This window comes from Tiliqua scincoides, chromosome 1, assembly GCF_035046505.1.
Source record: "Tiliqua scincoides isolate rTilSci1 chromosome 1, rTilSci1.hap2, whole genome shotgun sequence".
Classification (NCBI taxonomy): Eukaryota; Metazoa; Chordata; class Lepidosauria; order Squamata; family Scincidae; genus Tiliqua; species Tiliqua scincoides.
The window spans coordinates 11,630,424-11,655,800 of record NC_089821.1 but is presented as its reverse complement, the minus strand read 5'-3'; the positions used below and the strand labels follow the sequence as shown (position 1 = coordinate 11,655,800).

At 39.8% G+C, this 25,377-nt stretch overlaps 1 protein-coding gene across 1 annotated transcript in view; it reads right to left on the bottom strand.

Annotated features, from left to right (window-relative positions):
- The window catches only part of RYR3 (ryanodine receptor 3), a 296,319-nt gene that overhangs the window by 43,319 nt on the left and 227,623 nt on the right, over nt 1-25,377 (bottom strand). Inside the window, exons 71-86 of the mRNA XM_066612315.1 lie at nt 24,334-24,348; nt 21,317-21,487; nt 20,797-20,856; nt 20,504-20,635; nt 19,745-19,857; nt 14,995-15,091; nt 12,599-12,705; nt 9,741-9,792; nt 6,678-6,740; nt 5,623-5,722; nt 4,868-4,947; nt 4,490-4,566; nt 2,179-2,252; nt 1,918-1,935; nt 1,364-1,444; nt 703-791 (exon numbers count right to left, since the gene is read on the bottom strand). Of these exons, the coding sequence (XP_066468412.1) occupies nt 703-791; nt 1,364-1,444; nt 1,918-1,935; nt 2,179-2,252; nt 4,490-4,566; nt 4,868-4,947; nt 5,623-5,722; nt 6,678-6,740; nt 9,741-9,792; nt 12,599-12,705; nt 14,995-15,091; nt 19,745-19,857; nt 20,504-20,635; nt 20,797-20,856; nt 21,317-21,487; nt 24,334-24,348 (1,329 nt within the window). The remainder of the gene's footprint in view (nt 1-702; nt 792-1,363; nt 1,445-1,917; nt 1,936-2,178; nt 2,253-4,489; nt 4,567-4,867; nt 4,948-5,622; nt 5,723-6,677; nt 6,741-9,740; nt 9,793-12,598; nt 12,706-14,994; nt 15,092-19,744; nt 19,858-20,503; nt 20,636-20,796; nt 20,857-21,316; nt 21,488-24,333; nt 24,349-25,377) is intronic.

The following is a 25,377-nucleotide window of genomic DNA, read 5'->3' as shown; positions in this document are numbered from 1 at the left end:
GGCCTTTGGCATCCCATACCACTAACTCCCAAACCCCATTAACATCTAGTTGTGCAAATCAAAAGCCTAGTGGAAATATCATCTAGCACACAGATGTCAAACATAAGGCCCGCAAGCCAGATGTGGCCCTCTGAAGCTATTTAGCTGCCCACCGTGATTACTGGGCTGTCCCAGCACTTTTCTTTCAGGAGCATCACTACTGCTGAGGATCTGGGAGGAAGAGACAGGAGGAGACCACAGAAGGTTAGGGGTAGGTAAGAGGGAAAGTGAGGGAGATGTTGTTGAGGTGCTGGGAGAGATCACATGGCCTGCCCTCTCAGCAGCACTACTTCTGCTGAGGTGTCACATCTCATAGCACCTCTCACCTGCTAACTGATGCTGTGGCAGAAGCAATGCTGTTGAAAGGGCAACCCATGAGATAATTGGGCTGCTTTGTAACTTGAAAATATGATTAAGGTTTGTACATTTTGTCTTCCATCATTTGCCGTTGTTGAGTTTGCCACTGTTGAGATTACAGAACATTTTAAACCATCATCTGCATAATGACATCACTTCCTGTTTAATGACATCACTTCCAGCCTTCAGCAGGTGCCATGAATGCTATTCAGCCCACTATATCAAACAAGTTTGGTATCCCTAATCTAGCATCAGACTTCCCAAAGTAGCTGTGAAATTTAAAAAAAACAAAACTCTCCATCTTACCTGAAGACGCAAGAGATAATCAACTGTGCTAATGATAATATTCACTGTTGTAGTATTTCCCATCTGAGTGCGCAGGTAGTTCTGAAAATCTAAAATGCAAAATAATTTTGGTGCTAAATGAAAAATATGTAATATGCAGATATATATATTCTCATGTTTGAATTCATATAAAAATGAAAAGCATGACTTGTCCAACCATTATGAAGCAGTTCCCTTTATAACTGCAGCTGATGGATACTGCCACAGCAGCATGCTTAATAAATGACACAATTGAAATATTACTTAAGCAAAGGCTACCAAAAGTAGCATTTGCAAATACTCTTGTGCACAATCCAAGCAGGTCTACTCAGAAGTAAGTTCTATTGGGTTCAATGGAACTTACTCCAAGGAAAGTGAGGATGGGATTGCAGCCTTCTTTTCTTTATTATGATATGAGTAAAGTCACAATTCAATTGCTAGTTAGAAAAACCTACATGTTAAGGTGTTTTTGAATACTCTGAAGTACCATTCTATCTGAGACACAGCTGAATGAATTCTCTTCTGAAGTATTCAGCTAATTAACTGAGAATTTAATTTAAATAGAAGAAGCATTTTTTGTTCCCTCCAACAAAGGATTTCAATGAAACTATAAATTATTGAAGATTTATTGCAGACTACGTACCATTATTATGGCCTTCACACAGCAGTTGTAAAAATCTAAACAGATCTTTAGTAAACTCATCATTCTGTAGCACTTTCTCACCTTGAAAATATACAGTACAATGAATTACACAACCATCAGTCATTTCTTAAAACATGCAGAACATATATTGTCTCCCAACAGCATCCTTCAAACTAAGTGATTTTAATAAAAAAGCAAATACTGTAAGCTGATTTACAGTAATTTTTAAAAGAAATGTATCGAGAGAATGATAAAAAAACAAACTATGAAACAGAAAAAGCAAAGCCAAAATATTTAGCACTCCAAAGCATTCATGATCAAAACTACAGGACTAAAGATCTAATAGGTAAATGGTTAGTCATTATCAAACCATGCCTTAATTATGAAAGACACTTCTTTAATTAAGCATCAAACTGTATCTCCAAGCTCAACACGCAACCGGCTGCAGACCATGAAACTAAACCTAAAAGATGTCTAGAAAGATGCAATTAAAGAAGATTTCTTTCGGTGTTTGCAACACACAATAGCATCAAAAGCTGTAAACCCAAACGTACCACGCTCACGTACGATGACTGTGGATCAAAGAAAAATAATAAGAATACAGGATAAGCAAGTTATAAGTTACATGATATTCTTTGCTTAAATGTTTCTCTTGAAACTAAAAAAGCACAATAATTAAATACTAAATTATTTTAAGGAGGCTATCAATAAAGAAAACCAGGGCCTCTTACAACCTGACCATTTTGGTGTTACAGGGAGAACGAAGAAATGTAATCCTTGCGTGAATTTTTAAGTTATGTATTTATTACACTTACGCGTTCCTTCTTCGGTAACCATTCCAAGGCCCTCTGCTTTATTCTGTCTCTCAAAGGCATTCAGGTCGAGAACACTTGTAATAACAACAAAATCAATTCAGAAAGGATGGCTTTATTTACTAGCATAGAAACCCTGAACTTCTGGCATGTGTTTACATTAAGCTTTCAAATGGCAAAATAACACAGGTTTAAACATATTCAGTTTGAAGGCTGCTTCCACGAAAGTCAGTGAAAAAGGTCTCAGTGAAGATCTGTAAAGGGTCAAGGCTCCCTTCTAAGCCTAATCCTGCTTTACAATATTCCTTCTACTGATATCAGTTAATGCTGTATATAAATGTGGGGGTGAAGCAAAAACACTTTCAGGACATTTTCTTTCCTTCTCTCCCTCAAACCATCATTAGATCAGGTTCAAATAAATGAATGATGATTCAATCCCCGTTTCATATTCCAGCTTGTTTAAATACAGCTAGAACAGGTCACCTGGGGATTCAGTAGGAACAGTAGAACAGACATGTGTACAACCTGCCTATGTAAACCGCCTTGAATAAAGTCAGAGGAGTAATCCGATGACCAGAAAGGCGGTATATAAATATCCAATGATGAGCCCAGTGGCTGGGGCAATCCTGATGTTCAAACGTATAGCAAGCAAGATTATGAATGCATGCAACATGGAAATAAGCTTTCAAAGCACCAATCTCCATACTCTAAAATCACAATTCCAAGCATATCCCATTGAAACAGATCTGATATATATCCTAATAATTATTAACAATGGAGGTGGGCAAGGAATTTGCTCTCTGAATAGTACAGTAATAAATACTAAACAGTAAGAACAATCTCCATATGTCCATAAATTCTAATACAGGGCCAAATCCTATCCAATTTTTTAGTGCCAGTGCAGCTGTACCAATGGGACATGCACTGCATCCTGTAGTGGGGAGGCAGTCCCAGAGAAAAAATGGGAACATTTTTTCCCTTATCTCAGGGCTGCATTGTAGCTGCACTGGTGCTGGAAAGTTGGATAGGATTGGGCCCTAAGTTAACAAAAGATACCAAAACAGAGCTCTAAAACATTTCATGGACCATGCGGCAATTTCAGCAATCACTTGTCAGCTTAGGATAGCTTAGCACAGGGGTGTCAAACATAAGGTCTGGGGGCCGGATGCGGCTCGCGGAAGCTTTTTATATGGCCCTCAGACTTTCAGCTGCTGTGTAGTGCTAAGGTGTTACTGCTGAAAGGGCAGCCCAATTGGGTTCTCCCATATCTTGAAGTATGATCAAGATTCGTATATTTTCTCTTTTGTCATTTGCAGCTAATGAGTTCCTAAGTGAGAAAAAAAGTGGGTTTTTTTTTTGTTATGACTTGTTTAATGACATCGCTTCTTGCCTAATGACATCATTTCCGGCCCTTAGCAGCCATCATGAATGCTACGTGGCCCTCTGTATGAAATGAGTTTGACACCCCTGGCTTAGCACATGATAACTGGTCACATTTTGCACACCACAATATTTCTCAACCATCTCTAAGTATGGGATTATGTGGCAGTTCCTGACCTGGGATCATAACAGAAAAAACAAATATTGCTACAAGCTGGAACTGGCTTATTTACATCTCAGTGACCCCATGACACTTTCCATGTAACCAGTGGCTTAGCTAAGGGGGTGCAGGGGACAGCAGTTGCACCAGGAGTCAAGCTTTAGGGGGGCAACAAGCTGAGCTTGACACTAGTGACCAAAATTGTGAAAATCTTGGTATATACGATTAATACCATCCCGTTACATATCACTGGAAAGGTAATTTAATGTAGAATGCAATGAAACACCCCATTGGAATACCTGTATTCTATCAAAAGTTATGGCCAATTAACCAGAAAATGAAAACACAATTGCCTTATAGAACAAAAAAGGGGATTTTCTTAACTCAGAACTGACCTATGAGACTGATTGTTGTTCAAGAAGTTCCCCTTTTATATTTAGCAAGAGAAGAATAACCATCCCTCTTCACCCAACACAGTGTCTTGAACCTACCAGGGGCAAATTTACTTAATTTGATTTTGTCGGGGGGTGGGTTAAAAATCTTCTTTGACACCAGGTAACAGATAGATGCCTTTTCACTTTTGAAAAAGCCTGGGCGTGATGTCACTTCTGGTTGTGACATCACTTCCGGGGCAACATTTTGAGCTTGGCACCGGGCTACACGATCATTAGCTATGCCAATGTATGTAACAAGAAGAAACTGCATAGAGGAAAAAAAAATATCCAGCTTGGATGGGCAAAAGAGTAAGTATAACACTCTCTTATAGATCTTTACCTGCAAGACTGCATCAAGCCTGAAAGGCTCTGAAAAAATCCTGCATCTTTTTTCTCTTTCAGGTAGTCCAGCATTTTCTGAAACAGAAAAGTTGAGGAAATATAATATATACACACATTCCGCACAGAGTCTACTGAAATGTGCTGAAACTTTTAAGGACACCGAGAACCCATTCATTTTTTTGATTTACACGTACAAAGAACTCCCAATGTTACCCACTAACTAGATACATGCTGAAAGATGTAAAATTATCTTGCCCATTCCCCTAAAATAGCCAAGTTCTTCTTCACAGTCGCAGTACTTCTAACAGTGAAATATTACCATTCTCAAAATAACAGGCAAATAAGGAAAAGATATGTAGCCATGCAATATGGTTACCTGCTGAACTACTGAGTTGCCTCCGTTTAGGACAGCAATACCAAGTTTCAAGGTTTCAACTACCATGGGCCCCATTTCACCTGTCAATCAAGGGGAATATAATGATTAAACTATTACGCACGTGTTTAAAAATGCTTCCAGGTAGCATCCCTCACTCCACATTCCAAGTGGCTTTTACAATTTTTTCCCATGATTAAAAACAATGCTGTGTGTGGAACTGCTACTTGGCAAAAATAAATACATTATTTTTACACACAAACATGTTGAAGCCCCTCATAGGTGCGCACAATTCTTGTGACATCTTTTAGGCCTCTTACCGGGCTAGAATTATTTGTTTATAGCTGCAGTTTTATTGGGATTCAGTCTGAGGCAAAATAGCTAATGTAAGGGCCTGATCCTATCCAACTTTCCTGCACAGATGCAGGCACAGTGCAGTCCCAAGATAAGGGAACGTATGTTCCCTTACCTTTAGATGACCTCCTTGATTGCGCCCACCACCACAGGATGCAGCATACACACTGTTGGGATGGTTGCATTAGCGCTAAGTTGGATAGGATAAGTTGGATAGGATTGGGCCCTAAATGTCAGCAGTCAGGCTTAAGTTACCGCAAGACACACATCTTTACATTTCGTATATTAGCATGCTTTTAATGTGCCACAACCAACTTGTTGCCTTGGGATAGAAATGTATGCCCAAACAAACAAAATATTGTCAGAGAATTATGTGTGTGTGTGTGTGTTTTTAAACATATTACCTTTACTAGCACTAATCATCTGCAATATCATCTCAGCAGCTCCACGTTCATGAAGTCGAGATTGCTGAAAAAGAATTTTCTGCTTCTCCATTTCTTTTTCCTGAGTGGGAGAATATACAGATATAAGTATCATGCTTCCTTCGCATATAAAGGTCTCTACTTTATCCAATAGCAGTTTAAAAGAATATACGGGTGGCCCTCCTCATCCGCGAGTTTGGTACCTGTGGATTTGAATACTGGGTGGGCCACCTATAGTCCTCCAAACCTGACCAGAACTGAAAGTCAATGTTTTCAGCCCTCAGAAGGGCCTCCAGACCCAACTGGAGCACAGCTCTTGTTGGGTCTGGAGGGCTCTCCCCCCTGAAATCCACAGATTCTAACATCTGCAGATTTTGGTATCTATGGGCATTCTGGGAACAGAACCTCTGTGGATAATGAAGGCTGTCCTGTATACATATGCACTTTTAAAAAGGTTTTCAGCCTAATCCTATGCATGTCTACTCAGAAGTAAGTCCTATTGGAGTCAATGGGGCGCACTCCCAGGAAAGGGGAAAGGATTGGGCTGTTACTCACAACCAATTAAACTAAAGTCAATGGGACCTAAATTAGCTTTAAATTGGATCATCAGATTAATAATCACCCTAGTGTGGCAACACCTGGTAAGTGTGATTTTTTTAAACAGATTTCCATAACACTTTTGTGTAACAAGGTTTCACTCACAATTTGAATTAAAAAGGATAATAAGGTTTTTCCAGGTGTACTACACAAAGGGGAGAAATAACCAAGTAAAGGAGAAAATATGAGAGTAATAATGAGAAAAAATGTAGGCATGATGGAACTCAAGCACTGTTTGCAATTACTAGGAATGTAATCATTATGGTGTACATATCTATATAATTCTTTACCTCGGATGAGTAACCTTCAAGAAAGAGTTCGAGGAAAATTTGTCATGTCTCTTAACATCGCTATTATCACTTCATCATTTTTAACTGGGATAAAATGTTGCTTTAGCACTGTAAATTGTAGGGTAAAATAATAATACTTAAAACAAGCACCTCAAATGTCTTCTCTTTTCCTTCTTCTTCTCCAGCATCATCATCTTCTCCACTCTGACAGCTCTTTTTTTTAGATTTATTTTTTTTTTTGCATAAGAAAGCAATAGACTCAGATTAAACTAGCTTTTACTTTTTTTGGTTACAATGAATAAACAGGAAACAATTTAGAGCAGTGGTCTTCAACCTTTTATGTGCCATGACCTAGGTAGTTAGGTAGGTAGGTAGGTAGGTAGGTAGGTAGGTAGATAGATAGATAGATAGATAGATAGATAGATAGATAGATAGATAGATAGATAGATAAAACATGACATTGCTCATGTTAGCTGAATTACCTCATCCTACCCCCCTCCTGACACCCGATCTGCCCTTCCTGTCCTGTTTACCCCTACACCTCTTGTGTCTTCACAATAACCCTGTCAGTTAACAGCCTGAGCAGGGCTGGCCTTAGGAACTGCAAGAAGAGGCTGTGCAAGATTACATTAAAAACTCAGTTTTGATAAGGCAGTTCCATCATTGGATTGGATCCAAGCCCTCTCTTGCGCAGGCTTTGAAAGGTTGCCACTGCCTCTCAAATAACACTTTGCAATCCCATTGGGGTCCCAACCAGGTTGAAAAACACTAAGAGAAACATTTACAGCACAATTCTAAGCATTTTTACCCAGTTAGGTGAGTTCCACTGGGCTCAGTGGGATTTAGTTCCCAGTGATTGTGCATACGATTGAACTTAACACCATCTACAAGGAGAATCTTAGTCATATTTTGGAAAGTTTAAAAAAATAATCTCACACACAAATACAGTACATAATCAGTTCACATGTATATATTTCAGATGTACATACTGCATTAAATCTAGTCTCAAACACACACACACACACACACACACACACAGGGAGGGAGAGAGAGAGAGAGAGAGAGAGAGAGAGAGAGCACACAAACATATTCTATTTCCATTCTCACTAGAAATACCATAAATTTTATCGCATGGGAAAAGGGAACAAAGTTCTGGAATTCTTAGCAAGCAGGCAAACAGGGAACTAATTCTTCCCAACCAGGAAAGAAATGAAGTTCCTGGAATTTTCTCCTTCTCATCACGGTCAATGACTGCAGAATACTAACAGAACACCTTTTATTTTCCTACCAGATGGGATGAGGTTCAACCAAGGAAAAGAAGCGGGGACCTAAAGGAGGTACTGTCCATGGTAGCAGAGTAGACAGACGAGCAAGAGAGGGAGCATGAGTGACTTCAGAGAGAAGCAGAGTTGCAATTTTTCTCCCCATTCTTACTCATCACTTCTCCACTGATATGTTGCAAAGTCGGTTTAGCCCCAAACCCTTCCACCCATGATAAGCAAGCTTCCTCTCAGCTGCTTTAGCTAAGAGTTTCTTGAACTCAGTTCAACTGGAAACTGAAGTACCTGTGGCCAGTTCATAGCATTTGTGAACTCATCCGCTGAGGGGGTGGGTTCTAGAGAACCTAAGCCTCACTAGATCAGATCAAAGGCCCATCTAGTCTAACTTCCTGTATCTCACAGTGGCCCAGCAGATTCTTTTCATGTCACATTATACTAAGAGCCCAATCCTATCCAACCTTAAGGTAATGCAGCCCTGAGGTGAAGGAATAAATGTTCCCTTACATTGACAGGGTCTCCATAGCGGCTCCTCCACCACAGGCACAGCTGCAGTGGTGTTGGAAAGTTGGATAGGATTGGGCCCAAAGATCTTTAACAGTTCAGAGAAAACATCCTTTGCACTACCAAGTGTATTTGCCCTGCAGAAGCCAAGTCCATTGTGGATAACACGCCCATAAGAATCCCAATCAAGTATAAGAGAGCCATGTCTTTTACCCTTCCAGGCACATGTGCACAAACATTAGCATGTTTGGAGGTCCGGAGGCAGGAGGTCTGGGGGCAGGAGGTCTGGTCTAGAGGGTAGAGCCTCCATTTGCCAGAAGATAACATCCACAAGGTCGCCAGTTCGAGGCCACCCGCACCATGCGACCTTGAAGCAGCTGACAAGCTGAGCCAAGTTATTCCATCTGCTCTGAGCATGGGAGGATGGAGGTCAGAATGTGAAACCAGATCAGAAAGAAACATCTGAATGTTGTGGTTCTTGAAAGATAGAACCTTCTTTCAATTGTAAAAATCCCTACGGGGATTTAAATAGCCTGCCTATGTAAACCGCCTTGAATAAAGTCTTGAATAAAGACCAAGAAAGGTGGTATATAAATACCTGTATTATTATTATTATTACTACTATGAGTGACAGTAACACACCATGATGTGAAATGGGTAGCTTGTGCATGCTTCCCATATCCCTGCTCAGTGCTGCCTCCTCTGGTCAATCAAGGAGTGCATGTTTTAAGCCCATGTAACAGTGGAGGAGTAAGGGTTGGATTGATGTATTGGAGGTGTTCACAGATCTGACATACCGAGTGCCCATGTTTGCATGCCATGGGAAAAGAAGGGGAAAAGTTTCTTACACCCTACTGGAATTCTTCCATGCACAGGAGGAAAAATCCATTACGGGTTACAAGCCATGATGTGTATGCGCGACCTCCTGATTTTAGAAATGGGCTATGTCGGAATGCCAGATACAAGGGAGGGCACCAGGATGCAGGTCTCTTGTTATCTGGTGTGCTCCCTGGGGCATTTGGTGGGCTGCTGTGAGATACAGGAAGCTGGACTAGATGGGCCTATGGCCTGATCCAGTGGGGCTGTTCTTATGTTCTTAACTACAATTCCCAGGAAGCCTTGCAGATCTCTTGTTATCTGGTGTGTTCCCTGGGGCGTTTGGTGGGCCGCTGTGAGATACAGGAAGCTGGACTCGATGGGCCTGTGGCCTGATCCAGTGGGGCTGTTCTTATGTTCTTACAGGTGCTACACACATGGTGAACAGGATCAAGCCCCAGAGTAGCAATCCCCAGAAAAGTGTAACTTCACTTCTTAATGACAGGGAAACAGAGCTAAGCTGTCAAAGATAAAGTAGATTACAGGAATACACAAAAATAACATTGCGAGCTGGATTGTAATTGATTTAGGATAGACGTTGGCATCAGACACTCACCTTTGCCATCATTGCTGAATACGCAGTATACAAAGGGTCATTTTCCAGTTGGCTGCAGGAAGGTAGAAGTATTATTCAAACAGTTTCTGAAGTGGACTTAAAACTTAGTGGTTTTTATAGTATCAATGAACTGCAATTTCATTTTTTCATCAAAGCAGAAAGACTTTAATCTGCCTGCAAACCATGATACTAGCTACAAGCCTATAAGGCGAGGAGTTATGTCGGATTATGTGTTCAAACGTATTTACCCTGTGCACTCACAACTAAATAATACACCCGTCTGCTTCACAAGAGAGGAATTTATTTTTCATCTATAGACTCCACAATCAGCACACAGAATCAGCAAGGGATTTCAGCAATGTCTTTGGTTCAGATGATTATCTGTGATCGTATCAGGTACAAAATCTATTTTCTACAATAACCAAAAACTCGGATTAAATATAAATGTTCCCTCATTGTGCTTTTAAGAGGATTTTAAGAAGGCTGAAGTCACACTATACATCTTAAAATTTTAACATCGCCTTTCTTTTTACTTTTTAATCTATTTTAAGATTAATGCCACACAGAAGTGAACAGTAAAACTTGTGCTTACCAAGAATATCTTCCCACATTATATGAGGGCAAAAAATGGCCACAACAAGTGTTCAGTTTGTCATCTCCAGCATCGTAGCACATACTACAGTGCTAACAATTCACACATGTATCAGAGCTTGATTGACTCTTGGTTTTTTGTTTTACAGGAAAAGCTGCTTTGGGAGGAGGTAAAAGTGGCATGAAAAGAAAAGATTAAGCACCTCTGCCTGCCACTTCTCTACTCTAAATCCCCTGCTCTCCAAAGCTTTTTTTTTTTTTAAACACCTTGGGGCTCCTGCATGTTATAGTTAGTACATATAGTTAATCTGGCAGAAATTGAAATTTTCATCGTAAGCTTGACCCTTCTTTCAGTGGAGAGTATGAATGTCGGATACACCTAAAACTGGCCTACTTTCGCTGTTTATAGGAAGACTCTTCCTCCTAAAAATCTAGCAAAGGCCATATAATAACAAACACCAGAACCAGGGGACATCCACTAAAGTGCAGTGTTGGGAGAGTTAGGACATACAGAAGAAATGTATGTCCTAACCCAGCGTGTTTCTTTACCCAGCGTGTAACTAGTCTGTAGAACTTTTTGCCACAGGAAGTAGTGATGGCATCTTGCCTGGATGCCTTTAAGAGGGGATTGGACAAATTTCTGGAGGAAAAGTTCATTACAGGTTACAAGTCATAGTAGGTATGTGCAAGCTCTTGGTTTTAGAGGCAGGCTGCCTCTGTTGCCAGACGCAGGGGAGGGTACTGGGACGCAGGTTGTGTCTGTTGTCTTATGTGCTCCCTCGGGCATTTGTTGGGCCACTGTAAGATACAGGAAGTTGGACTAGATGGGCCTTTAGCCTGATCCAGTGGGCTCATCTTATGTTCTTATGATCAATGAAGCTGAAAATTGTAATCCCACATTCAGCAACAGGGGTCATGTGTATAGTGACTGACTTGGTGGAGTGGCTCTGTCTATACATCCTCTATCAGATTCGTCCATTTCAGTTACATTAAATGATGGTGAATGAGTCTTGGGAAACCATCATCCCGCAGCTCTCTTTCTCCTCTCATGCGTGCCTGCTTTTGTTTTCACTTTAGAAGAAGTCAGAGTTCTGTGTTACATATGAATTCAAGGCATTGTGAACGTATGAATCTGCCTTATTCTGAGTCAGACCACTGGTCCAATAATTCAGCATTGTCTACATCAGGGGTTCCCAAACTGGTGGGTCGCGATCCAACAACCAGTGAATCACTCTGCTCTGGCCCCTTTGTTGTTGGTTGTAAAGTAAGGTTTTCATTCTCCACTTCATAAGAGGAAAGACCATGGCTCTCCAAGGCTCATTCAAATATCTATTAACTATAGTTTAGCATTACATATGGACCAAGACATAATCTGTATGGTTAGATCTGACAGCATTAGTTGTCTGTTAAGAAGTGGGGGAAACTAACTCTTGGTTTCTCCTTTCTTCCTTCAGCCCAAACAGTTGACTGTTAAAATTGCCACTGCTGACAAGCAAATTCTGCTGCATGAGCACACAGATTCTTGCACGTAGGGTATGCTCAGGTCTTAGTGTTGCGTGTGAAGACCTGTAAATCTTCAGGATTTAGAATTTAGCTATACCCTCCTGATTCAAGAGGAAGGGCTTTTCAGAGATTAAAAAAATGCCTAGACAGCCTTCCAAGAATTCAGAGGGGTCTGGCTTGGACATCTCCAAATCTTATGACCAACAGTGAACAAAATGCAAGGTGAACCAGCAGTGCTATGCTTTGAGGAGAGAAAGGCTTTTAAAAGTAACAGAAGAAAAAATCCATACAGGTTGTGTGCATTGTTATCCACTGAGGTTCCATTCTGATTAAAAAAAAAAAATCAGTGGATACCAAATCAGTAGAAGAAACAGCTTAAAAGACCCACTTCCAGGTTTCTTGCTCCTCCATTGTCACTCCAGAATGCATTGTCACAGATGCTATACTGCATGCGGCCACTAGATGGGGTGCATAATAGAATGAAATTATTCCATTAGATTCAATTATTCACCCCATCTAGTGGAAAAATGTGGTTTAGGGTCTATACCGATATTTTGGGGTGACAATGGAGGAGAAACAAACCTGGAAGTGGGTTTTTAAAGCTATCTAACCCCAAGAAGTTTGCAATCTGTGCAGTTTAACAGCGCAAACGTAGGAAGTGCTTTTTTCCTTTGTTACAAGGCATTTAAAGATGGACCTGGTATCAATGGTCAGTCACCTGTACTTAAATGAGTTTCCTATAGCTCTGAATATAATCCATTTACCTTCTTTCAGTGAGAGCATTCCGACTGAAGTGAAGAATAATCTGATGAAGAGGATCAGGATGTTTTTCAGTTTCTTCTTCCTCATCTTCACCTTTTTTGGGAGGGGTCTGCGCAATAATTATATTGGAATATATTATAAGCAATTCACTATCAGTAGTGACTGAAAAGACACAAAACATAGTCCAAATAACATTTTAAATTTTAATAAGAGATTCAAAATTATTTTCTCAATGCTTTTATATCTCTACATCGATGACTGACAGCTTGCAACAAAAGAACATATCAGTATAAACAAGGCATAATTCAATACCAAGGCATAATTTTACCCCTGCTAATTGGGTAAGAGGCACTTTTTCAAGTGGGTGCTCCTTTTTTTAGCAGGGGGAGAGTAACTGGCCCACCTCACCCCAGCACTGTCTGTTCTAGTGGCTGTCTGCTGGTATTCATTTGCATCTTTTTAGATTGTGAGCCCTTTTGGGACAGGGAGCCATTTCGTTATTTGATTTTTCTTTGTAAACCGCTTTGTGAACTTTAGTTGAAAAGCGGTATATAAACACTGTTAATAATAATAAATAATAATATTTGCACTAAGCTATAATATGTGTAGAAAGAGAATCAACTACAAAGAGAAACCATAGTTTTTATTTATTTTCCATATATATATATCCTGGAATTCTGGGGTTCTAATGTTTAAGATCATGTGGGTATTCTCCCCCTGTGAACAGCATTAGCCTGATTCAGACAAATACAGGGAGTGGAACTACAAGTGCATCAACAACAGGGGCATAGCTTCTTGGCAAGCTCTTGATGCTCTAACCGTGGGTGGTGTCGTTGGCTATAGTTTTGTGGGAACATGTTTACAAGGATATATTACCCTTCATGCCCGATATCATCTGATCTCAGAAGCTAAGCAGGGTCAGGTCTGGTTAGTACTTGGATGGGAGACTGCCTGGGAATACCGGGTGCTGTAAACTTATACCATAGTCTTTCGAGACTGAAGGTTGCCAACCATCACAAAATCTCCTAAAATAACATCCTTTACAATTTCCCTCTTTCACAATTTGACAAAATTATGACCTACAGGCAAATAGTCAGAAATTATATCTTGGTTGAATTTATAATTTAAGGTAAACTATGTTAGTTGAAAAACCACTGCATTTATACATATGCATTTTAAGAGGAAAGAAGAGAGTCTGTCAGGTCAGTAAACTTTTTCCAGGTTAGCATAACTTTACACCAGCTGCTAGATATTATCAACAGATAAATCTATCACTTGTTTTCTCTCCACAGATGGACACAGACTTCATGTAATAGAAAGTTCTGTTTGTGGCAGTTGTGGGGAGCTACATATACCGAGAGACTGAACAATAATCACGGCCTTCTAAATCACTCCTTAGCACATCACTGAAAAAGAAAGCTCTTAAAACTTCATGAAGGTTAAGAAACCCATTGCCTATCAAAGAAAAATTAACGTTTCCTAATCAGAATTAAATTCTATTCAAATCAAGGTTCAAATATAATAAATCTTTAAATTCTAGTATATAAGAGAATTTTTCTGCTGCTTAACATACATACTGACACTTCATTAGAATACCACTCAGTTGGAGTATTAATGAAAAGGAAAAATTAACTTGCATAAAAGCTTAGAATGTTAACATAAAAGGGGAGTTATGCAATAACCAAAATTCAAAAACGTAAAGCGGCATTCTTTTTGTTAAGCTTCATACAAATTTTAATTAAAACACAGGAACATATGCATTGCCATACTGAATTAAAAAGGGGAGTGCCATTTCAGTTCAATTTTGTTTCTTAAGAAAAGGTAATGCAATTGAAAAGCGGTATATAAATATTCTTAATAAAAATGATATACACTACAAATAATGACATACACCAGGGATGTCAAACACATTTCATACAGAGGGCTGAAGTTAGCATTCATGGTGCCTCTTGAGTCAGAAGTGATGTCATTAAGCAGGAAGTGACATCACTAAGCAGATGATGGCTTAATGACATAATCAGCATTTGTTCTCACACAGAAATGCATTAGCTGCAAATGACAGAAGAATAAATGTGCAAATCTTGTTCATAGTTTCAAGATATGAGAGACCCCAGCTACCATGCTGGGAGAGCCCAATTAAACGAGGGCAGGAGAAATTGCTTTTTGGGGGCCACATTTTCCCCATGGGCCTTATGTTTGACACCCTTGATATACATCATAACTGTGCCCATATGCATATTATATGTAACTATGTATATAGGTTGAATATTATTTTCTGATCACAAGGTAAACAATTGATGCTGTAATTCTGGTACAGAAAAGTGACACAGACACACATTGTATTATTTTGATTAATATGGGCATGTTTAAAACTGAGCCCAGTTATATCCGTACTTACAGCCAAATCCTGAACTAGTTTCTCCTCAAAGGAATATTCCTCTGTTTCTATCCAATATTTCTGATAACCATGGAGGAACAGGTTAATGGAACGGTGCCTGGGACGGGGGGTGAAAGGGAGAGCAAGAGGGATAAACAGAATATAGTAGAAAAGCTCAGGCGGTTAATGATTAGTAAGCATATGCATTTTGCACAATTTTGTTCCTCTGATTGGTCAGTAAATATTCAGAACAAAACAATCAATTTTCCGGTATCTAACAGAGATTGAAATATGTAGACTGATATTTGTTGTTTCGGTTACATGACACAATATCACAGAGTATCAAAACAAATCCTTTCCATCACTCTACTGCATGCCATTATATATAGAATGAGATTTAAAATGCCGCAGCAGTTCAAGCTTGCTTTCCAAAAGGAGCAAAACTTCACAGAAGCACAAGGTCCCTACAATTCTAGCCTGTGTAAATGATTCCTAATAGAAGCTGGAGGGAGACAGGTGCCCCCATATCTACGGATCCGGTATCCACTGTTCCAATTATCTACGGATCTGTGTTCCCCACATGCATCCATTAAGGTTCTTTAAAGTTTTACAGGAAAGTTGAGCTTTAATTAAGCCGTTTCTGCCCAATGTTGCATATATACAACAGTGACCAAATGTGTACACCTGTGGGTCGGGCAAAAAGTGGGTTAAATAGAGCACTATAAGCATTCAAGCTTATAGCACAAAGAGAACAGACTGCTAGTAGCCTGAATAACTGATAAAAATAGACCTAAAGCTAAACAGGAAGCAGCAGGGCCAGCCATAGGACTAGTGGAACCCAATGTAGAGTGCCCGCGTAGGGCGCCCCCATTCACCAGGCAGCTGCAGCAACTGCAGCCGTGGCAAGCCAGATGCTTGTGGTGCTATGTGATATAACATCATTGTCTTCTACTTCTGGGAGGTCCATTTCAGGCCATACAGTCCCAAGGAAGGGCGAGGAAGCCCACACTCCACTGCCTTCCCAGGCTGCCAGATGGTGGCTGCAGCAGTGGGAGATCTGTTTGCCACCCCAGTGCAGGGGCACCCAAGAGCAGGACCCAATGTCACGACATAGGCCACACCACACTAAGGCCAGCCCTTGGAAGCAGTTAACTACTGCTTCCAATTTCTGTCAATTATTCAGGTTAGCCCCTGCTGTCAATGCGGTGTGCCTTGTCATATGTCAAAAACTGCCCTGACAGTTTTAGTGCTTGTCAGGAATGCAAAAGGTTGAAAACTGCTGGTCTATAGACTTCCAAAAAGGCCAACAAGAGCATGCTATTTAAACATCATTGCTACTTGGAAACAATGTATCAATTATTCATTTTTCATTTGTCACTGAAAACAATTGCTATCCATTCCTTTCTTGTGTTTCACTGGCAAAATTTGTACTCTTCTCACACTCGTCTTTTGAAGACTGACCAATCAGAATCCCTTGTGAAATTGTACAAACTCACTGTATGATATCATATCAGGGCTGGGAAACTAGTAAGTGTGTGCATAAGGAAGAGGCTCTTCATTACATTACCGTTAATTTGAGTACGAGCCTGTCATATTGTGTTTTTTCATGTACGTTTTCCAGCCACACACGTTGGAAGGTGCTCAGGAAGAAATTGTTAATTTTGTGTCTGAAGAAAAGCATATAGGTTTTAACTAACGATAGATACACAATTTTATTACAATAAAGCAGTAAACACAAAAGATGTTTCTAAACTTGTAGATTACGGAGTATCACCACTTCATTGTGTCCTGGTGCATATTTCTGTATTAGATATACAGTAATACAAATGTAAATTAAAAAGACTCCGTTTCTTAAAATACATGCTCCAATTCATATCATAGCAAATTCAAGCTGTAGGGCTCCAAAACAGTATAAAATAAACAAGCAATGACCTTCTACAGCAATGGAGTTGCTAGGGGAGTGCGGAGTACGGGTGCACCAGGTGATGCACACACCGGGATGATACAGCTACTGGCCAAAATTTTTAAAATCTTGATATTTTCAAATAATACCATCATGTTATATATCATTCAAGGTGCAATTTCACGCAGAATGCAATGCAACAAACTGCATTGAAATATCTCTATTCTATCAAATGTCATAGCCAAAAAATCAGCATGTCCATCGTATGGGGCATTGCCCCACCCTCTGCATGGGAGGAAGTCCGTTATGGGGGTGACGCACTGGCTTCCTACACCATGTGACACAAATTCAAATGACGTCACTGTTCTACAGACAGAATGAGAGAAAAATTGCATCATGTATCTAGTTACATTTACTCAATTGTTAAAGTCAATGTTTTGTATCAAAAAAGTGCCTTGCACACATGGAAACACACCTTTGCTTATTTCTTCCAACATGACCCCACACACTAAAACTCCCCGTGCCTTATCCAAAATATCTTGGTGGGTTTGTCAACGGAGTAGATTTTAAGGGCACAGAGGGAAGGAGAATACAGTAGTACTACATCCTTTCCCCTACTCCTCCTCTTCTGTTCCCCTGCTGGACCTTAGTTTGAACTGTGAAGTGCCAAATGCACAGATAATCTGTGCCATTGCTTTAAATTAAAGATTTGAACTTAAAACAAAGACACAGTTGATCAGCTGGCAGCCTGGCACTACACATATCTAGCTGATAACTGAAATGAACAGGAGAAATAAGGGCCCAATCCTATCCAACTTTTCAGTGCTTATGTAGCTGTGCCAACAAGGTGCAAGCTGCACCCTGTGATAGAAGGGCAGTCACAGAGGTGCTCCCATAAGGTAAGGGAACATTTGTTCTCCTAACTCATGGCGGCATTGCAGCTGCACCGGCACTGGAAAGTTGGATAGGATTGGTCCCTATGTTTTTCGCAGTGGTCATGGATCATGTAAAAATAAATGAAAGCATATACATGCAACTGCAAAAGCTGAAAGCTACATTTACATACACCAGACAGTAAGCATACACATCCCCACACTGTTAGACCCAAAATTCGGACCCTGACAGCCAACCATAAACTAGGAATTGAGACCCTAAACTAGGAAAAGGGTATATGTCATCACACTGAAAATGGCATTTTGGTGCTTCATTTTCATTGATATTTTAAGATCATTTTTTTAAAATCATTTTTTTCATATGAAAAGTTGAGAATGAATGGTCTAGTTTGCTCGCTATATGGGAAACACACACCTATCGCACACCACAGCACTGAATGACCAGAACACTGTGGTGCAGGTGCAGCTAGCCAAGAACTGAGAAGGGGAAGGATGGACCATCCTTTAAATGTCTGAATGTAGCTAGAAGCTGCCCTAAAGTCTTTTGAATTAATCTAAGTATGAAACAATGTTACAGAAAACAATCCAAGTAAAAATGTACTTTATAAGGCATCAAAATACAAATACAACATAATTATTCACGGATTTGTCACTCGCAGTTTTATCTCAATTCGATGAGAAGGACGCTTTCAATTAAAGGAAAACAGTTGTTTAACAACAGCCTCATTAATTTGAGAGATGGCAGCCCTCTGACAATCCATCAATCCTTCTCTCTCTAGGCAGTTAGGCAAGCAACCCCTCCCTTCCCCCTGAACATGTGAAAGAAAGATAATCACTTTGCTCTGGGTGATGGGAGCACTGGAGTGAAGGTTTTCTAAGCTCCTGGAGAAAGACTGATTGATGCATTGTCTTCTTAATGACTCTGTCTTACATCACAAAGGTCAGCAAGGCTGTTTTTAAATCGCCTAGCAAAGGGACATTGTTTTTTTAATGCATTTGCTTTAATGCGATTTCTGCCATCCACGTGAGTTCTGGGAATGGAACTCTCGTGAATAATGAAACTCAGCCTGTATTTGGTGAGTCCAGCACCTAAATGAACAAGTGATAAAGTTTCAGAGAAATATGCAGAGATACATCACAAGAGGACAGTTCGTTCAAGATTTGACTGTGCAAATACAGGTAGGCCTACTTATTCTCAAATTTTCCATCCGCAGATCTGGCTCAACATGCGAGCCCTGAACCAGCCCTGAGCCAGACTTGGCTCAACCTGAACCACCAGAGGGCATTCCGAAGCCTGCAGAGGACACGCACATATGCCCACGGCCTCCGGGGCTTCAGAGTACCTCCTAGAGGCCAAAAAAGTCACTTCCGGTTTTCAGCCGAAAACCTGAACTGACGTTTTTATGCTTTTAAAAGGCATTAGGAGGGCTGGGCACCCAGTGCATAAAGACATAAAAACATCACTTTTAAAGGCATAAAAACATCACTTCTAGTTTTTGGCATAAAACCAGAAGTGACTTTTTTGGCCCCTAGGAGGCATTCTGAAGCCCGCAGAGGCCACAGGTAGACATGTGCAGCCTCTGCGGGCTTCAGAATGCCTTCCAGAAGGGACTGGAGCAGAGCTCCAGTTCCCTTTGGCAGCTTTAAGGGGCTGGAAACCAAGAATTTGCTTATCTGTGGGTTTTGGTATCTGCGGGGTGTCCAAGAAAGGGTATTGAGGCCCCACCTGTACTATGCAAAATCCTTATTTTTTATTCTTCAAGTCAGCATGGATGCAAGCTACTTACATTTAAAATGTAAGGTTAAAGGATCCAAAACCACAAATCATGTGATGATCTTTAGAATTAAGGAAGCAGATTGCTTTAAGAAATGGACTGAGGTTTCAAATGTTTCACGGAATGCATGTTAGGCTAAATATGTTCCCTACTGTTCAGCTGGAGGGTTTTCATGCCAAAAGACAATTAAAACAATGTACCTTGGCAGATTATATAATGGTGCCATCCTGAAACATGCAACAACAGCTCTTTTACGTTGCTTTGACAAAAGTTTGTGCCAAACAGCTTTCTTTGATCTTAATGGTTGCTCAACCTATGGAAAAACACCACTATGAATTAGAACCATATTCAAAAAGGTGGCATTATTGAGCCACTTTAACTATATGCTAAACAATGTATGCAACTAGTTAATATTACTTTGCCTCTTTCTGAAGTTATGAAATTACTAGCCACACAAGTTGTTTTATTCTGTGATTTGTGTGACTACTGATTGATATAAATATATAAAGGTACACAGAAATGTTATCTGCCAAAGTAAATGTATAATACAATTATACAATAACTTTGATGGAATTTGAGCAAGATTCGTTACATATTTGTATTTTAATCACAATCCAACAGAGCCAGGATTCAAGTACTGTGGGTCCTCTTTATCCAAAGATTTGGGTTCCAAACCCTTGGTTGGAGGACGTCCCGGTCACATCTGGGAGGTTCTCAGTGGGTGAAACTGGGGATTTGATTATCTATGGTTTTCAGCATCCATGGGGGTCGAGGATCCACCTGTAGATTTCACAGCATGTTTACAGCTTTTAGCATTAGTTCTAAATATTAATATTAGAGAAGCTTGGTTGATGTTTGATAAGGTAATCTAAAAATGGCCTTACAATATGTGTGCTTAGAAATGCATTCCGTGTTCTACTTTTAGAACAAATACTGTATAAGTCGATGATCCTTTTTACCTGTTCCAGATGATAGACGGCAGCTGAGATCCTTTGCACACGCTCCACAGTTTTCTCAGGATCCGCAGACTCATCGGTTTTCAAGATATCTTTGTATAGATTCAACTGCCATTTCACAGCTGGATCATCTGACTACAAATCAACATGTTTAAATTTGTATTATAAATGTTAAGAAATATATCACAGATTTTATTTAAATAGCAATGTTGGAAAGAAAACAAGACAGAAAATGTTCCTCTCAAATTTAAATATTTTAACATGTGTTTTCAGCTTACAGGCTTCTTGACCATTACCTTCTCCTGCAAATGCAAGTTATTACGTAAATGTTCTTTGACTTCTTCTTCGGTGTCTTTCTGTGGACAAATACAAGGATTTATTAATTTCTGCTGTAATAAAATCTGGATTAAGAGAAAGCCCAAGAGCGGGGGGAGGATAGAACAGGGATAGGGAGAGGTTGCAGTTCAGGAGAGGGTGGAGGAGTGAAGTTCAGGCCTTGGAGGGGACAGGATAGGTTTTGGCGAATCTTATTCCCCCTACCGAGCTTGAAAGCCCTAAATGGGGCTTCCCAAACTTGCACCAACAATTTAGCTGGCACACATCTGAGTAGCCCCATTGGACAGGCTAGAGCTCAACACTGGGTAAGGCATATATTCCCAAACTGAGCTGTTCTTCAGTATTTTTAAGGCTTGTGTGTGTGTGTGTGTGTGTGTGTGCGTGTGCGTGTGCGTGTGCGTGTGCGTGTGCGTGTGCGCGCGCGCCTGCCACTAAACCCAATTCATCAGTTTTTAAAACATAAATGAACTGCTAACTTACGCAGCTGTATCTGGATTTGGCAAGAGAAATCAGTTCTTGATCTCCAGGAGTACACATATTCAGTCCAATGGGAAGCATTTTTTTAAGTGCAGCTACAATCAGAGAAGTCTGTATCGAATAGAAATCCCCTCTACGTTTTGATTTCTTTCTTTCTTGATCATGACCTCCAGACTACAAGTGGAAGATACATATGAAATGCATTTTGTAGTTACTTGACTCATTCATACGCAAACAGTTCTCCCAATTATTCAACCAAATATACATATTTACATTAAACATGTTATATTGGGAATGCTTTAACTTGGTACAATCGAAGTGAGCCAAGGAATTATTGAGGTGAGTATGTTAAGTAGCTTAAAAAGTATTTTATGTCAGCCTAACACAGAAAATCTAAAAGTACATATTTCCATAACGAGCACATCCAGAATCAACACATCTCCAGAAACACATACAGACACATACAAATCACATCTGAAATGGATAAAAAGTTATGACAGTAAATTTGGTATTTGTTAGGAGACAAGTCAGTTTTCTAGTATCTGAGTCTGATATGCATGTATGAAATGTATCTGCATTGCTGCTTCGTTAAAAGTCTGATATCTGCAAAATATGAATTCAACAAAACCATATGCTTGGGAGTTAAGTGCACTAGAACATTAGTCTGTTTTCGCTCCATTGTTCATAAAAAAACCTTGTAAAGGTATCAGATTACACTGTCAGCAGCTTCAGCCACTTGAAGTATAATGAACCCTAGGAAAAAGACAACAAATGGGTTGCACATCAAACATAGCACCTGTCTTGAACTGTCCAAAACAGACAACATACATACAATTTCATTTAAAAACAAACTTTTATTTAAGGCAGCAAATCAAAGCTCTGAGCAACAGCATTGTTTCTTATCATTAACGGGGTCAAATAATGAACAAATGTATGTTAAGCAGGCACAGAAAATGTCCCCTTTCTGAATTCCATGCATGGAATAGACACCCACTGACCCTGGTGGGAAGGTACCACATACATGAATTCAGGATTGGGCTGCTAGCATACAGCCACTACAAGCAGCAGATGTTTGCTACTAACCATCCACATCTTTCACCACTGCAAATGAAATTTTGAGGCCCAGAGCAAGTATTTATACTATACAAGTTTGGTACACTGGTACAGTCAGAGGCATCAATACTGCTCCTTTGCCAACAATTATCACATAATTTCTATTCTAAGAAGAGAAAATTCTAACACTGGACACACATATGGTAATTGTTGCAAAGCTCTCGTTTACATCTAAACTACCAAAGCATCTAGCCATTCCTAAATGTTTGGCAGTTTAAAGTGAATGAAAATAAGACGTGGTGGTTTTCTTAAAAGGCTGACTGCAAAAGAGCACTTTTGCTTCAAAGCTTTGCTTGTGGATATGCCTTAGAAAAAGTTTTCTACAGTAGCAATGAGTTAATGGCTCTGTACTTATAATGACATTAATTTGTATTCTACTTTGATAGCAGACAAACAAATGCCACAATGTATTACGGGGACTCAGTGGCGTCACTCGTCTCTTAAATCAGGGCAGGTAACTAATGCAATAAGGGAGGAAAGTCAGGTCTAGTTCCATGCAGGGCAACTGTCCCCATAAAGGATTCCTTATATTTGTTTCAGTTTGAGTGGACAGGTATGTTAAACGTAAGTACAGAAAAAATGCATCTTAAAAATGTGAAGAAATGCTCCATTCTGACTCTGCCACCAAATTTCAGCCTTTGTAAATTGCCACTCAGGAAACTTCCATTGTCAAACATGAAAGCAGAGTCACGCACAACAATATAGCGCACCCTGGTATCCGCGGATCCAGCGTTAGTGGATTTGACTCCCCACAAATACCATGGATACAGGGGGGGGGGCGGCACTTCTGATTTGCTTATCAAACCAGAGTTGGCTTTCTGAGGCCTCTGGCAGGGGTTCTCAGGTCTCAGGTTGGAGGATTCTGCTGGCCTCAGATTTCCTTGCGCTGTAAGTTTAACTGCTTACAGCAACCTGTTGCTGTAATACACACACTTTTCCTGGTAAGTTTAAAAACACTGTTAATGCATTATCAACACAGGCATCCCCATATCTGTGGTTTCCGTATCCCCTGCGGATACAGAGACATGCCTTGTGTCTTCAAAATCAAAAGCAACAGTGGAGCAGGGCAATCTAACACAACACTGCTCTTGAATCAGTATAGCTGCCAGAGGAGAGATTGTGTATACATCAGAATTTGGTAGGCTGTGAAGTGCAGCTGATGTTGAAGAGACCATTTGTTGCCATGCCAAACTCCATTTGTTGCCATGGAGACACAGCCTTACAAAGTAATCTACAGCACAATCACCTTTTAACTCTTGTACATTAACTTTTTCTTTTGGTTTGAATTATCCCATCTTTACCCTACAGCCATAAGGTCTATGTCCATATGTGTACTAGTAGTTGAATCTCTAATTTCATTACAAGATGAGGAATTTTAAATGGATTTGTTACAAAGGGTGCACAAATGTTTCCATCTATTCCATTTCAGTATGGTGTTGGATGTGGGGGGGTGGGGGTGGCAAAAGTAATGGGTTGAAAATATTATACTAATGGGCACAGCAACAGTGACAAGCACAGACCTCTATTATTTTTGTTTACTTCAAACATTAAACATCCTATGAGTGCGTTGAGGAGGCACTTTTTCCAATAATAAAAAAAATACCAATTTTTTTTCTTTGGAATAATTTATATATAACAAGCATGGTAACAGAGGCAGAATAGAGACTTTGTTTTTCCCCCATAAAATCAGTACCCAGGTCTGTGTGGAAGAAGTGTGTAGGAGAATAAAAAAAAAAAAAGAAGATGTTCTGGTAAAATCTGCCTAACTTTCCAACAGGATTTAGACTGGGCAGAACATGTACCTTCCCTTTGTGACGCCACTGCTGTGATCAATGGAAAGAATGCTGAGAGCCTGGTCATCTCTAAAACTAAAACATAAAGACACATCATGCACTTTTGACCTGTACCTTTACTTGCATGGCCTGTATGAAAGAAAAAATACAAGGAAAATAAGTAAGTAAGGTTGATGAAAAGATGGAAATTTTACAATTAAAAACAGTATCTTCTCTCTCAATAAAGCAACCAAAATATCTCGCTTATACAATCAACTATTAACATGTAGCCCAACCACATGTTTCCTTAGCAAATGAAGAATTCACTTATTGGATTCATTCTTCTAAAAGTTCCTGTTAAATTTAGTGAGTGCTATTTCTCAAAATAAAAAAAATACACCGAATAGTCCATATATACTCAATATCCTACAAAACTTCTACTTTATTATGTTGAGCTTATGAAGAAGGCTCCTTCAGCATCAACAACAGTATTACATTTGCCATTTAATAATCTTATGTTAATATTAATGTTTAATAATGTTAAACATTTCTTGAACTTAAAAACTACTGAATGTTTAACAATATACACTTACCAATTTTTTTTAAAAGCCTTGCATCTGTCAACAAATAAATGAATGCAACAAAACAAGCTTTTGCTTTAATATGAGAAACAAATGTTGCAGAAAATGATGACTCTGCAGTAATTTCTGGGTGTGGGAGAGAAGGGGATAATTACCAAATATCATGAGAGAACCAGTAATTAGCCCCTCCCATTGCTGCAACCCCCTGTATCATATCATATGTCCTTACTAAGGGTTCCCCTCACCCTTGTAGCAGCAGGGGGTAGAGGTACTGCAGCTTTGGGGTGGAGGTACTGCAGCTTTGAGGAGGGAGAAGGTGGGAAAGGTGCCTTGTGCTGGTGCTCCATGTGTGCAACACTCTAGATGCATGTACATCCATCCATGTTCACAATGGTGTACACAATGGTAAACCTTTCTCCCTCACTCTCTCCCTGTCTGACACATACATACGCTATCTAGCCCAGAAGACATATTTTGGATCAAGACCATTTCTGATTCTGATAATTTGATAGATAGGAAAGCATTGCAGCTATAACATGATAAAGAATGCTCCTGGGATCCATTGTACAGTATCAGTTCATGCCACAAGAGTTACATA